At 42.1% G+C, this 16,228-nt stretch overlaps 1 protein-coding gene across 1 annotated transcript; it reads left to right on the top strand.

Moving 5' to 3' along the window:
* Positions 1 to 4,056: 4,056 nt before the first annotated feature.
* On the top strand, positions 4,057 to 15,283 carry LOC135932649 (protein NLRC3-like). The gene is made up of 6 exons (XM_065470159.1): positions 4,057 to 4,233; positions 6,684 to 6,804; positions 6,889 to 6,990; positions 8,723 to 8,824; positions 13,120 to 13,337; positions 13,482 to 15,283. Exons 2-6 carry the CDS (start codon positions 6,716 to 6,718, stop codon positions 15,281 to 15,283), a joined length of 2,313 nt encoding a protein of 770 aa, XP_065326231.1. The 5' UTR covers positions 4,057 to 4,233; positions 6,684 to 6,715.
* Positions 15,284 to 16,228: the final 945 nt, after the last annotated feature.

Genomic DNA, 16,228 nt, shown 5'->3' with positions numbered 1-16,228 from the left:
ATGATCTGATCTTAATGATGTTGTTTTTATTTCTGTCTTTCAGAACTGGATTGAAACTATCAAAGGTCTAAAAACAGCCTCAACCCTCCCAAAGACAAACTTTACACACGTCATCTTTCAGCTACAATCTTTGTTGCAGGGATCTTCTGCCAAACAAGGCTGAGAGAAGATTTCTTCCAGCTGTCATGTTGATGCTGTTTCAATCTTTGGGCAAACACACTCATATATTAGGGCTGATATCAGGGCTGCACAAGTTCTTTGTGATCATGAATAATAGAAGTGTGCCTGTTGAAGATCATGTTTCTACATGATTATATGTCCTGTTATTGTTCTGTATTATATTCAGCTTTCAGCATCCTTTCCCAGCCCCTGTTACACCATCCATACAAAGCCAATCTGACTGTGAGCCAATGTGTTTGATAGTTTGTGTTGGATCAATAGATTTGACAGACTTGGTTCTCATCCAGAGGGAAACAGTCCAAATTCAGATCTAATGAAATGATGGAGGCTGTTTCCTACCACGGTGCTAATGTGTGACTAACAAGGCTCATGGTCTCCAGCAGACAAGCGCCTGGAATGAGGTGAGCTGAGTGTTGCTTTGGTGGGTCTGTGCCCACGTCATGCATCAGGATTCATATTGGCAATAGTTCATATCTCTGTTCTTTAGCCTTCATCACAAAGCTGTGAAGGAAAAACAAACATCTAACAGGATTTGATGGATGCAAAGTCCACTGAGCTCTTTGTCATTTACAAACTTGTCCAACCAACAAGAGCACAGATGAAAAACACAGTGACACTTAAAGGATTTTGCCATATATGAGCATAGATTACTTTCATATAGATCTGCAATGCAGGCTTTTGGTGAGCCGCTGGCTTCTGTCTAATAATCATCTCAGCATTTTACAATAGAATAGCTCTTTATTAGCTCTTCATTTATTGTTATTGGACATGAAACAAGGAAGCTGTGTTTCTCATTGGATGTTAGTTTCATGTTCATCAGGATCATTTTCTAAAGAGCTGATATTTAGACCATTTACTGCACTGGCTGCACATTCTGTCTACATTTCTCTGTATGTGCTGTGTTTGTCTTTCATATTTCTCCATATTGACACAAACAGTGAACAGCAGTAGATCTACTCTTCATCTGTTTTAGGCCCAGTGAAAGATCTGAAGCAGAAATGGTGTCATTAGGAGAAGAAGAACGGCGAGGAGGCAGCAGCTCTTAAAGATGAAACACAGCAACTTAGCCCTGAGCTCAGAGAGCTTCACATGAAAAAGCTCCTCAAGCAGATCATGTCAGAGGTTTGTCATCAACAGGAGGAACTGTTCATATCATAGGATGAAGGATGCTGTCAGCTGGATGAAGAAGGTTATTTAATGGCAAACGTTCACATTGAAGTCAAATTGTTGTGGTGTTGAACAGATTCATGGACTGATTGTCTCCAGAATGTTAGAAGAGCTTCAATGAATCATTAGAAACAACTTACAGCTGCACAGTTGTGTCAAACACATCTTTGTGTCATTTTTGTGTTTCTACATGTGACACACGTCTAAAACATGCACACAATTTGAAGACAAACAGGGATCATTTGTTCCCACAGCCAGATGCTGAGAGCCATTTCCTTGTAGTCCTGTGTCTATATATATGTAGCATTAGATGTTATTGGAATGATTGTCAGCTTTGATAGTTTCATGTATGTTTAGCTGGACGGCTGTTTGATCCTCCACATGTTTAAAGGTGTCCAGTCCTGAGACACTGGGGGTGGAAACAGCTGTGATGTCATTGGACTGTCACAAAGACAGAAGTGCATGAAGTGAGCAGCCAAGGAGCCGCTGATGTTTTGGATTCAACAGCATTTGAAAGGTTGACACAGACACATTTGCACATAGAAAGCTGAATTTGTCATATGCCACAGTGAACTCACTGTTCAGTGTTTTTCAGGAAGCTTCTTAACTGCCTCTGCTGCCAAACAAGCAGCTGATGTCCTTGAGAAGAAGCTGAAGAAGTCTTCAACAACAAATACAGGAAGTGGACTTTCAAATACTAGATTCACTTTAGACTCACACAAGAAATGACTCAACTAGCTGTGTTTGATTGACTCCTTTGACTCTATGAAAGCTCAGTGTGTGTCTGTACACAGACTGTTGTGTTGGACTATTATTCAGTCGTCTGCTTTTCAAATGTCTGCATCTCAGTGTAGATGAGGCTGGGGGTCATGGGAGGCCACCATAGCAGTCTCTTCAACATCATGACATCATCATAAATGCTGCTGGACTGTCTGATGGGCTGACGGTGAAAAAGCCGTCGGGAAGGAAACAGAAGACATTTCAGAGGCTGCAGCAGATTTCTTTGATTTGGGGCCTTTTTCAGCTTTATTGGACAGAGCAGTGAAGATAAGTGACAGCAAAGCAGAGGGAGAGAGAAAGGGGGCGTGGTCAGAATCAAAGCCAGGCCAGCTGCTCTCCACCTCGTGGCACATGGTCACCTGCTCATCCTAGTGAGCTCCACCAGCAGCCCTTTCACACAGTTTACACTGTCAAACACTGTGTGTGGACCTCAGCTAACAATAGGCTCCATTTAAGTCTGGACTACATGCTTTTATATTGAGGCAGATTTTTACCTGTTTTTATTCCATCAGCAGCTCAACATCATGAGCAGCTTTGACATAAAGACATCAAACTCAAGCTGACTTTAAACTGGATCTACTTTTAATACAGGGGCTCAAAAACAACTCACATCTTTATTATATATCAGGACAGAAAGTCATCTCAAATGGAAAACAGCTTTATTTGGAATAATCAGCACTATCAACTGGTTTGGGATCTCCACCAGTTTCATGTCTTTCCAGCTTCTCCAACAAAGTTCCTGTAAAATCAGCATCTTTATTGGTTTGATAGTGATTGATTATTCAGTCCCAATCTGCTGTCATCTAAAGAACAAAATGATGTTTCTATGAGTCAAAAAGCTCCAGATGTTGTTCACAAAGAAAACAAAGATTAGGAAGTTAAACACAAAGTGTTTGGAGCCAAAATGTTCCCAAGCTGCTCTTTTTGAAATGGCAGAGGTACAGTGGTGTCTAACAGCACACTGTGGAAGGCAAACATGTTCTTCTTGGATGAAACTTCATGAATCCTTTGTAGATTTGAGCTTTTGGAGCCTTTCTTTTCTCTTCAGGTGTACAGAAACTGTGTGATAAATGTCAGAACGTCAGGGCTCTGCTTTAGTCACTACTTGATGATCATTGGCTCATTGTTGAATCACGTGGCCCAGTCTGACCTCTGACCCTTTGCTGCAGGTCTTCTGTGTTATCTCCACTTTCATGTCTGATCTTCTGCTTCTGGAATAACAACAGCTTCTACACACTAAAGCATGTTCAGCTCTTATATCAGGACAAATCACGCGTGTGTTTGAAGACAAATCCACATGATTGTAGATTATTGATCAGCTTGAATTAAACTCACTGACTGATTTTTTCTTCATAAACAAACTGTGTTTGTTTGTGTCCTGTTTAGTTTGTCCTCAGCCTCCTTTAGTGCTGACAGTCCCTGTAAAACATATTTATAGCTGAACATGATCCTGTATCTGGGCCCTGCAGTCAGTGCAGGCAGATATCTTAGACCTGATCAGGGGAAACACTGGGGGCTCAGCCCTGGAACCACAGCAGCTGTTTAAAGTCACTGAGTCTATTTGACAGTAAATGAATGTAAATGTGAGACACTGTGTGCTCACAGCTAAAGGCTGCAGTCAGCTGTGTTACAGCCTCATTCACACAATGATCCTTTAATAAACACTCAGAGCTCCATGTTGATGAAGCAGTCATGTGTGAGCTTGTGTGCTGACATGTTGACAGTGTGACCTCAGAGCTTCTATTCATGAGTGTAAACTCATGAATATTTATGATGTGTATAGGGCTTTGGAGTTGACGTCACTGGAGGTGGGCCACGCCCCCTTTCCGCCATGACAGTAGGCTAGACACAGGATACAGCTTCAGCTATGGTTCGTACGTGTTGTGTTATCAGTTACAACGTTTGATCACACGATCGTAAAGGCAAGAAGCTGGATAATGGGCTCTCTTTTCATCGTTTTTCAACCTGGAGGCAACGTGAGGGATGCCATGTATCCGATATTACTAAACAAAGACGTCAGGCTTGCATTGCAGCGGTGAGACGAGCGGATCGAGTTCTGTGCAATCCCCAGCTTTTTGTTGGTTTGGTCTCCGCATCTTCTTTCCTGTGAGTTCTAAATTAATTCATATCACTATTAAAATGCTTTTAGTGTTATTTTCAATGTGCTGAGGTCATAGATAATGAGATAAAACATGCTAATGTGTGATGCTGCAGAACCACGTCATGTCATCATGTCGACTGAGTAGCTTATGATTTAGCATTATTGCAGGCAAAGCAGCATATGAAATGGATGTAACAAATCCAGACTGGGCACCAACACTGCTCATGGGCCTCTAAAAACATACTAAATTGCTCTCATTGTACACTAATCCGCACATAACTTCCAGATGAATCACACACCTGTCATGTGCACTAATTTTATCTTACAGGCTTTTATTATGCAGCTGCAGAGTCTGAAGGTTCTTATTAATAATAATAAGCATAATTCTTAAACTGGTTTGCTGTGTATGCGCTGACTCCACAGACAAAGGGCTGTATCGCGACGGATTGCACCCAGACGCCAAGAGACGGTACTTTAAAAAAATTGCGTGCATCGGTAATGTGGACCCGTATGAAATAAGGAAGTGGAGTGGAAACCCAGACGACCTACCGCCTTTGTCCTATCCCGATATCTTCGCATACCTTGTCTGTGGAGTCAGCGCATACACAGCAAACCAGTTTAAGAATTATAAATCCCTGGAGGCCCACATCCAATTCACGAACGGCTGGGTGCAAGATTTGTCCATCTTTATGCCTCCACGCTGCGACAACTGTACGTTGTCGTTAAGACAAAGGTAAGTCGGTTTGAACATGATAACTTTCTAAACAACTTCCTTGTTACAGTTTTTGATTTGCACGTACAGCCAACCCATCTATATTAGCCTTGTTTCATTACAGACCTTTTATTAAAAGTGGTTTTTGTGTGTTTCAGGTACTGCACTCACAACGACTGAATGAAACTGCACTGTGACCTTGTTGTGTGGACACAGAGAGCCCTTCTGTCATACGCATCTTCCCTGATGTGGATTTCTGGGAACCACGTTTAAAGCAAGCACAAGACTTCTTTCTTAAAGTGTGTCTTCCTGAACTTGTTGGGAAATACTTCTCCAAACAATGTGCTGCTCTAAATAGCCTGTAATGTTTCATTTTGTGGTTCAAGATTGATGCCAGCTGTGTGTTGCCATGTAAATAGTTTGCATTTCATTTTTATGTACTTGCTAAGTACATGTGAACAGATCAAGAATAAAAAAAAAAAACATGTATACTATTCTTTTCTGTTTTATTGAAACTACTTCACACAAAGTACAATTATTTACAATGAACTACACATGCAACACAACAGCTTTATGAATACTCAACAAGAGCAGGTTTCATTTGGCGCTGGTTTGACAACCACACTGGGGCACATATTCACCAAAACACAGCAAACCTTAACAATCTTATCAAGCAGTGTTGTGTTTATTTCTGCTCTGCCCTGTTCATTGCACACACAATGCTTCCTTTAGCTTCTGTGATGCTGTCTGTCCGATCACCACTGTCCACATTTACAGGTGGTACCTCAACCTCCACTTGTCCAACACAACTGCTGTCCACAGCTATGACATTGTAATTTTGTTGTTGTTCTTCTGTCAGATCTTCATCGATTACTTCTGCACGGGGAACACCTTCAGACTCTGCAGCTGCATAAAAGCCTGTAAGATAAAATTAGTGCACATGACAGGTGTGGAAGGAATCTCTCTGAATAATTAGGAACATCCTCCGCAGCGTCATTATGTCACTGAGTTATTCTGGAGAACAGCGAGAAACTCCTTCATGCAGCTTCGCACACTGACGTCAGCGCTGCACAGCTGCAGATCCTCATCGTTTGTACTCAGTTTATTAAGTTCAGCTTCACCAATCAAAAACCTTCCTGTGTGCACAAATATCTAAAACATCTGGCTCCATCACACGTGTAGTTTTGAGACAAATGCCAGCTTCATGCAGCTTTCCACAAACTGAGCCAAGTTTTGTCTTACAGATAAACAGATTTATCAACATTTTAATTTTTTCCTTAAGGTTTTTTTCATGCTGTGAATATTTGCTCTGTCGTTTCTTTCTCTGCTCGCTCTGCTGTCGCTGTTGTAAAAAGAAAAGAAAAAAACGCTTTAGTCTCTGTGTTTCAGGCTCTGTGCTCTGGGTATTTGTGTTGTAGTCTAGAATCTCCTGAGAGAAACCAAATTATAAATGTAAAGTTAAAGTAAAGCTGTTCGTCATCGTGTGTCTGGGATGAAGTCACATCAGAAACATGTGTAACGTGATGGTTTGGATGGTTATGAATAATTAGGAACAGAAACACGCATTCCTCCTCATTACATCACCGAGTTATTCTGGAGAACAGCGAGAAACTCCACACTCCAAGAAAGTCCACACACAAATTCTTTTTACACATACAAATCCTGATTTACAAGTACAAAATATTTATGACCACATTTTGAGCCCATAGATGTGCACATGAATGATTTGTGTTTCCTCTGCAGGTAGAAAGTGTGTGTGAGCTGAATTGAGCAGCATGGATCAGTGTGAGGACAGAGAGGAGGGAGTCCCTCCCTCTAAAAGCACTCTGTGTGGGGAACATGAGAGCCAGACCAAAGCTCAGAGGTGAGATGACCATCTCTAACTGTCCATGACTCTTCTCCATGTCACAGCTCAGCACTCACATCACTGCTCCATCATTATTCACAGGAACCCACCTGGACCTCCACCCAGCTCTGTGTCCTTTAAGAGTGACGCATGTAAAGGTGGTCCCATTAATTTTAAAGGCCAGCCTGTGTCTGCTGCAGAGAGGTGAGCTGTTAGTAACATGAACTCTTTGAGTTGGTTGGCTGCCAATAGACATAGATTAGTTTATGAAGCTAAAAATCTGTCTCACTGTTGTGCTGCTCTTTGCTGCAGCAATGAGTTTATTTAAAAACTTTCACTCTCTGTCTCTGCAGCAGGAAGTGGTTCTGCTTTGTTTGCTGGCTGAGCTAAAACAGGAAAATCCACTTGTTAGTTGTAGTGTTTGTAACGAGGTTAAAGAGGAGAAACAGAGACAGAACTTTATTAATGTATTAATCCCTCGAGGTGGTTCTTCTGAGAAGTTCAGTTAAACTACAGCTGGAACTAATCAGGTACAACAAGACAGGGAGAACGCACAACTCCACAAAATCCTGTAGAGACACAAGAAATGGAGCGTACACAGGCAGGGGCGGTCCTAGGCTGTTTGGTGCCCTGGGCACCATCATCAAAATTATAAAAAGTAAAGGCTTGAAATACTTTACATGTAATGAGTCGATATTATATATTAGTTTGACCTTTTAAGTAGAATAGCAGACAAATCAACAACACAGCTCTTCTAATTAATGGCTAATTAATATTATGTTGAACACAGTGCAGAAGTGCAATAGATTCTATGAGCTCCATCAGTGTCTCGCGCTCACTTTTCACGTATATGTGTGTGATAGAATTTAGAAAACTCATCGGTGGAAACTACAAGTCTGTATCATCTGTTGTCGTGGAATTTTCTGTAATAAAGTCTGCAACACAGAAAGAGTCGTGGTCAAGCTATTTATTACTGCATGCATACAGGAGAGCGAACACACATCATAACATCACAGGTCTAAGTTATGAGCGCTCAGGACGTCTCAGCTCCTCTTTTATACTGCGCTTGCATGACGTCGGGGCAGCATGAGTACCAGCAACTTTCTTTTTGCCAGAAAGTAACTATTACGGTCCTGTGACCCAGTGTTTATCTGTTTTCTGGGTTCATTAATATTCTTTCTTAATCATGGTTCAGTTTCCTTGCTTGGTTTTTTATACGGGCGACATGGTTCGCTGCTCAGGGCGGCATCATGGGCACGGTTTAACACATTTTAGGACGTTCTTATTTCACATCACTACAAGGTTTCAAACATCTAAGCCTGAATAGAAACACATGAAAGGCTTCTGTTCCTTTATTTATCACCAGGAGATGTCGCATAAAAAGAGATGACGTGTGCTAAAGTCGCAGGTTAAAAGTGGAACAGTGAATGACTGCAGGTGTCCATAAGTTGCAGTCGTGGTACTTCAGCATCTACCTAGCTGAAGAGGAGAATTAAGGGAAAACATTTTTAAAACATTTTTAAAGTGCCAGGTCATTTCAAATGCAGCATTTCTGTTAGCTCAAAAAACATCAGCTGAGAAACTAACAGACAAAAAGAAAGAGCTGACCTCCCTCAGAGACGGAAAAAGTTCAGAAAGGACAGGAATAAGAGAGCTTAAAGGTAAAGACCGCTTAGTAGCGTTGGATAAACTGACAATAAAACTGACAATAAAAATCTCACATATGTTTTAAATCAGATATCGAGTCTGTACATGTGAATTTTGTTGAATTTCTGACTGTGTTTGTGAGCTGAGAGGAAATGAAAATGAGTCAGTTTTGTCCAGTTTTCCTGTAAAAAGCTGAACTCTAATCTAAGAGGATGTTACTGACAGGAAACAGCTGCATCATCTGCAGTCTGTGTGATCACAGCTGCTTCAATCATGTTTGTGTCTGCAGAGGTCAGAGGTCACAGTCTGCAGGGTCCAGCTGTCCATCTGTGAGGAGCGACGTGTCCAAAGGTCACCCTCCAGACTTCAGTGGTGAACCTGGAGCAACGAGGTCAGAGAGCTGTGATGACTCTTTTACATGTTTGTGTTTCCTGGATAAATCTGACCTGAAACATCCTCAGATTGTTACAAAGATTCATTAAAAAGAAAACAATGAAAGAGAAAAGATCCAAATGTTCGACTTGGTCATTTGCTGTTTGAGGACAGTGATGCTCATATCTGTGGGGAAAGTGTGACCTGAGTGGGTTCATGTTTGTCTTTAAAGAGCTGCTCTGATTCTCTTTGTGTCTGATCTGTTAAACAGTCTGAGAGGTCACACAGAGACCCAGCAGCTAAAGCCTGGATCATACTGGCTGCTGTTACTCCATCAGGACAACACTGAACCACAGTGCTGTTCATGGAAATCAATCAGTGCAACTTTACACTGTATTACCAAAAGTACTGACTCGTCTGCCTTCACACATGTAAACTTGAGTGACATCATATTCTGAATCCACAGCACTTAATATGATGTCAGCCAAGAGTTCAACATATAACAGCTTAAACTGTTTTAAAAAGGTTTTTTCACAGGTTTAAAAGTCTTTACGGAAATTTTTAACAGTTCTTTCAGAAACAGATACGTGAGGTCAGACACAGGGAAGCAGCAAAACTGATTGAACACAGCTTTTAGAGGCTAAATTCACATTTTAATAATGAAAGTGGCTTCGTGTGTGTGTGTGTGTGTGTGTGTGTGTGTGTGTGTGTATGTGTGTGTGTGTGTGTGTGTGTGTGTGTGTGTGTGTGTGTGTGTGTGTGTGTGTGTGTATGTGTGTGTGTGTGTGTGTGTGTGTGTGTGTCCATGGTTCCTCCACAGAGTGGACCAGCAGAGCTCAGAGGTTCCCAGTGGTCAGTCTGCCCAGCAGCATCAAACACAGCTGGACTCCATATTTATGGTCTGTACATGTACAACAACTACTTTATTATTAATATTAATAATAATACATTTATTTATAGGTCCCTTTCACAACACCAAGGACTCTGTGGACTAAATGACCAAAAGAAAACAAACTTTGAGATCAGACGGTGCAAATGTGATCACAGGAAAACGTTTTAAACATCGAGGCTTTAAACAGAAACCAAAGTGAAACAGTTTGTAGTTGAGATCAGTGGGAATGAAGCTGAATAACTGTTTCTTCAATAACTTTGTAAATGACAAATATGATGGAAATTAGCAGCATTAGCACTTACTAATGATGTGAGTTGACACTCAGCTGTATTAAGACGACCATTGGTCTTAAACTGTAATGGAAACCAGTGGATCCAGTCCAGTGGTGGCGACCTGTGGTGAGTCGATCTGAGCAGGTACTAGTGGAAATGGGGCCATAGATGTGTTTGTGCTTAACAACAATGAATCACAGGATTTTTACATTACTGTTAAAATCTCATGTTGTCTGTTAAAGTGTGCAGTTTAGGGTGTGTTACTAAAACTGTGGTTTGCTCACTTTCCAAAGACCCAGCCCCCATAAAAAGCAGCCAATCAGCTTCTAAGAGTTACACACCCACACATATCTATCAGGTTAACTCTGGTCTAACACACTTGGATTTAGCTTGAAGAATCTTCCTGTACGAGGACTGAAAATGATTTAAACAGCAGCCAATGTCCAAAGAACAACTTTGACACACCTTCATAAAGCCTGCAGAGCACTTCAAAAAGAAAAACTAGCTGAAAGTCTGGCTGCTCTTATGAAAAGTACAGAGAAATTATGGGTCGCTCAACACTTGTGCACAATACAAGAGTTTAAATAAATCTGAAGAATAACTCAAAATCCTACAATCTGTGAGGAATTGAGGTGTTATTTTTCTGCCATTTTTATTATTTCATTTTATTAATTCTATTTTCATTATTTTGCTATTGCATCATAATCATATAACAAGCATCTGCATTGACGCATTTATTAATAGTGATATTGCATTTAGATGTTTAAACATATTGGCACCCAATTAAGTTTTTATTACAGGTGCAGTTATAACTACTTTAAACTGTTGAGTTGAATTTATAATCTTAAATGTTTATATGCAGACTGCATGGTGAAAGAAAAGGCCCCACGTAGAGTAACTCTGTGCCAAAATAAGACAGGAAGTTACATGCTTTTGAAGTTACATGCTTTGCAGGAAGTGAAACCGAAACTAGAGTCTGAGTGAAAGTTAGTCTGAGGAGCAGTTTCGATGATGCTATTATCTTTTATACTTTTATATCTTTTGATTAAGCTTTCAGTAGAGGCTCTTGATGAAAACATTTATTCAGTAGAGTACACATACATAGTTTTGGTTCGGTTATTACATACACGAGAGCGGCTTCTGTCTCTCTGTCTGGGGGAGGTCAGGAGATAGTCGGCAGGTGAAATGGGGTGCGATTGTGGTTAGCACATAGACACACACGTAACCACACACACACACACACACTTAGTTAGAGGTTCACTTGTAGGTGAAAGTTTAAATTGTTTTGCTAGGGTGCAGTTTTATGTTGGTGTACGTGACTGTTTGCTGAAGAAGCAGGTGCACGAGGCGAGAGCTGAGCGGGCTGGCGGGAAACCACCGGGGAGAAGATGGAAGCCAGTGTTCTTTTAATTGTGTCTCAAGTTGTCAAATAGAACATTTGTGGTTTTGAAGCTGATGTACTGACGCAATGAGGGGGCGTCACAAAATATACTCTGATGCATATAAAACTGTAGTTTGATGTTAGGAGGATGAGATTGTGGGGCTGTCTGCTTACGGAGTCAGCTCATTCTCCCACGCGTGTCTTTTCATTAAAATCATCGTCTTTACCTTTTGGACCAGTGTGGTTACTTGCCCTCCGCCTGTGTTTACTTCCCTATATTTTGGAACCTTAACAAATCATACTGAGAAAATCATCTACAGCTAATTATCCAAATGGATTTGTTTAAGACAGGTCCATCTGCTGGTGGCCCTCTGCAGGTGCATGAAAGGGGCGTGTTTGTGGTCTGTAAATGGCCTGTATTTGTACAGCGCTTTACTAGTCCCCAAGGACCCCAAAGCACTTTACACAACCAGTCATCCACACATTCACACACTGGTGATGGCAGCTACATTGTAGCCACAGCCACCCTGGGGCGCACTGACAGAGGCAAGGCCGCCGGACACTGGCGCCACCGGGCCCTCTGCAATGGGTGAAGTGTCTTGCCCAAGAACACAACGACCGAGACTGTCCAAGCCGGGGCTCGAACCAGCATCCTTCCGATTACAAGGTGAACTTCCCAACTCTTGAGCCACGATCACCCCTTTATAGTGAAATTAGTAGAAAAAGGAAGCAGGGAGGACTCTCAGCGGCTGTCTCCTATTCAGCCAGTTGACACACAGTAGATAAAAATAACTGAGGCAGGAGCAGACACCTGTATGAGTTTACACCTCTCACATAGATTATTGTCCCTGGGCAGTGCCACAGGGCTGGTAGATGTAAACAAACCAGGAGGAGAGGATTTATTCAACTGAGAAAAGTCACAGAGTTGTGTCTTGATGCTCAATCATCCAGGTGAGTAAATCCCAAAAAGGTTGATTCTGTTCATCTGGATGTTTTCAGTGGGAGAAACATTTCATCATCATCATAGTGACCTCTTTAGTCTCAGCTGACTGCAGGTTTCCAACCTTATAAACAGTACATTTACATAATCACTGAAACTAGCAGCTTGATCATTGGTACGCATATTGTCAGGACCATTGATCAACAACCACTGATCAATAGTCCTGAGTCCCATTCACAGAGAGCTGGGGAATGGCTGTAATCACAGCATTGTAAGATCGTGACAGATGTACCCTTAGGCCCCTCCTCCATTCAGAGATGGTCTTTCCCTTTTCATGTAAATGGCCTCCTTGACTCCGCCCTCAAACTAGCGTTCACATTTACTCAGGGCCTTCTTGATGTAAAAACCTGTAGTGTTAGAATTGTCTTACATTGTTCGCTCTGTGTTGTAGCTTCCTGATGACGCCCAGTTTGTGCTCCAGTGGATGATGAGAGTCAAACCTTAAACACTGATCTGTATGTGTAAACAGAGTGAACCTTTAAGACCAGCTGTCTGTATGATCAACTCAGTCACGTATAACATCTCCAAGTTTCTGGCTTCGATTCTCAACCTGTTGGTAGTTCAGCTCTGAACACCAGTGCAATGTTTCTCCCACTGAAATCGCTGCATTCATATGAACAGAATCAACGTTTTGGGATCATGGAGTTGTGGAGAATCTCTCAGTTAATCAGATAAAGTCAAACTTATAATTGGTGAAGAAATCATGGATGATCGTAAAGAAGTGGATGTTGTGTAGACTGAAGTTCAGAGTGGTGGGTCATTCATAAAGTATTCTGTTCCAGCTGCTGGAGGACAACATCATCACTTTTGTGAAGAACGAGTTGAAGAAGATCCAGAAGGCTCTGAGTCCGAATAAGCCCCAGTGCTTGGAGTTTCAGAGGGAGGATGATGAGCAGAGGAGACACAGTAGAGAGGCATTTGTGAAGATCACAGTGGACTTCCTGAGGAGAATGAAGCAGGAGAAGCTGGCTGACCGTCTGCAGAGCAGTAAGAGGATTTCTATAAAGATTTAAGCTGCTGGATAAATGAGAGACTTGTGACACCAGTGTGGTCAGTCATTTCATCAGAAATTGTCATCAGCATTTTGTAAAATCTGATTGTTGAAGTTGCATTTTTATTATTATTATTCAGAACTTCCAGCTTCAGTTTGTCATCGTAACCTTAAATTTGCTCTGAAGAAGAAGTTCCAGTGTGTGTTTGAGGGGATCGCTAAAGCAGGAAACCCAACCCTTCTGAATCAGATCTACACAGAGCTCTACATCACAGAGGGAGGGACTGCAGAGGTCAATGATGAACATGAGGTCAGACAGATTGAAACAGCATCCAGGAAACCAGACAGACCAGAAACAACAATCAGACAAGAAGACATCTTTAAAGCCTCACCTGGAAGAGATGAACCAATCAGAACAGTGCTGACAAAGGGAGTGGCTGGCATTGGGAAAACAGTCTTAACACAGAAATACAGCCTGGACTGGGCTGAAGACAAAGCCAACCAGGACATCCAGTTCATATTTCCATTCACTTTCAGAGAGCTGAATGTGCTGAAAGAGGAAAAGTTCAGCTTGGTGGAACTTGTTCATCACTTCTTTACTGAAACCAAAGAAGCAGGAATCTGCAGCTTCGAAGACTTCCAGGTTGTGTTCATCTTTGATGGTCTGGATGAGTGTCGACTTCCTCTGGACTTCCACAAAACTACAATCCTAACTGACCCTAGAAAGTCCACCTCAGTGGATGTGCTGCTGATAAACCTCATCAGGGGGAAACTGCTTCCCTCTGCTCACCTCTGGATAACCACACGACCTGCAGCAGCCAATCAGATCCCTCCTGACTGTGTTGGCATGGTGACAGAGGTCAGAGGGTTCACTGACCCACAGAAGGAGGAGTACTTCAGGAAGAGATTCAGAGATGAGGAGCAGGCCAGCAGGATCATCTCCCACATCAAGACATCACGAAGCCTCCACATCATGTGCCACATCCCAGTCTTCTGCTGGATCACTGCTACAGTTCTGGAGGATGTGCTGGAAACCAGAGAGGGAGGACAGCTGCCCAACACCCTGACTGAGATGTACATCCACTTCCTGGTGGTTCAGGCCAAAGTGAAGAAGGTCAAGTATGATGGAGGAGCTGAGACAGATCCACACTGGAGTCCAGAGAGCAGGAAGATGATCGAGTCACTGGGAAAACTGGCTTTTGATCAGCTGCAGAAAGGAAACCTGATCTTCTATGAATCAGACCTGACAGAGTGTGGCATCGATATCAGAGCAGCCTCAGTGTACTCAGGAGTGTTCACACAGATCTTTAAAGAGGAGAGAGGACTGTACCAGGACAAGGTGTTCTGCTTCATCCATCTGAGTGTTCAGGAGTTTCTGGCTGCTCTTCATGTCCATCTGACCTTCATCAACTCTGGACTCAATCTGATGCAAGAACAAACAACCTCTACATGGTCTAAATTATTTGATAAACCAAAACTCCAATCTCTGCACCAGAGTGCTGTGTACAAAGCCTTACAGAGTCCAAATGGACACCTGGACTTGTTCCTCCGCTTCCTCCTGGGTCTTTCACTGCAGACCAATCAGACTCTCCTACGAGGTCTGCTGACACAGACAGGAAGTAGCTCACAGACCAATCAGGAAACAGTCCAGTACATCAAGAAGAAGCTCAGTGAGAATCTGTCTGCAGAGAAAAGCATCAATCTGTTCCACTGCCTGAATGAACTGAATGATCGTTCTCTAGTGGAGGAGATCCAACAGTCCCTGAGATCAGGAAGTCTCTCCACAGATAAACTGTCTCCTGCTCAGTGGTCAGCTCTGGTCTTCATCTTACTGTCATCAGAAAAAGATCTGGATGTGTTTGACCTGAAGAAATACTCTGCTTCAGAGGAGGCTCTTCTGAGGCTGCTGCCAGTGGTCAAAGCCTCCAACAAAGCTCTGTAAGTACATCTGTGATCAGTCTTTTTATTGATAACATAAACAGTGTGATGGCCCCTTAAACAAATTTAATTGTAGCACTAAATGAAGTACATTTTATTTAATGTTTGATAGCAGCAGTCAGTGTCAAAGTGTCTTAAACATTTCTGGGTGTCATATCCAGAATCATTCTTTAAGTAAACTTTATTTATACAGCAGCTTTCACAGGTCAAAAACCTCAAAGTGCTTTACAATAGAAACAGGCAATAAAAAACACAGAAGATAAAAAACATTAAACAGCAAACATTTAACATCATACAGCCTAAAACTAGTCAAATGCCACTCTGAGTAAGTGAGTCTCAATAAATGAGTTAGTGGGACCAGTAACAGCCTTTGACGGGAAGATCTCAGACTGTGAGAAGAGCTGTAGGACTCTAGACGGGAAGAAATATTGGCTGGAACTTGACCACACAGGGCTCTAAAAGTAAGGACTGAGATTTTAAACGAACTCTAACATGAACTGGTTACCAGTGTAAAGAGATTAAACTGGAGTAATGCCCAGTCTATTTCATGTGCTGGTTAAAAGCTTAGCAGCATCTTTCTGTACTGACTGAAGATGTTCAAAGACTGTGATGGAGCCATAGGTGATCAACTCCCTCATTCCTCCTCTGGTCTTATTGCTCTGCATCAGTGCACTGCTCAGCTGAAGAGTTCACCTTTATATGTTACAGTCAGCCTCACCAGTACAGCTCCAAGGATCTGCAGCTGCTGGTAGATTCAATCATATTCCTCGTGTTTCTTCAGGTTTCATGTTGTCTGATCTATTTGCTTGATACTTTTTAGATCTCTCCTATGTCGTGCACTTTGATTTCTGACTTAACACAGTGGGTGAACCATGACAGTTTGACAGAATGCAATGATCAGTGAGGACCCAGAGGACACTGACATTTACACTGTGCAGAATGAGAGTTG

This window comes from Pelmatolapia mariae, linkage group LG3_W (assembly GCF_036321145.2).
Source record: "Pelmatolapia mariae isolate MD_Pm_ZW linkage group LG3_W, Pm_UMD_F_2, whole genome shotgun sequence".
NCBI lineage: Eukaryota > Metazoa > Chordata > Actinopteri > Cichliformes > Cichlidae > Pelmatolapia > Pelmatolapia mariae.
Note: the sequence above shows the minus strand (reverse complement) of the source record. Positions and strands in the feature narration are given on the sequence as shown.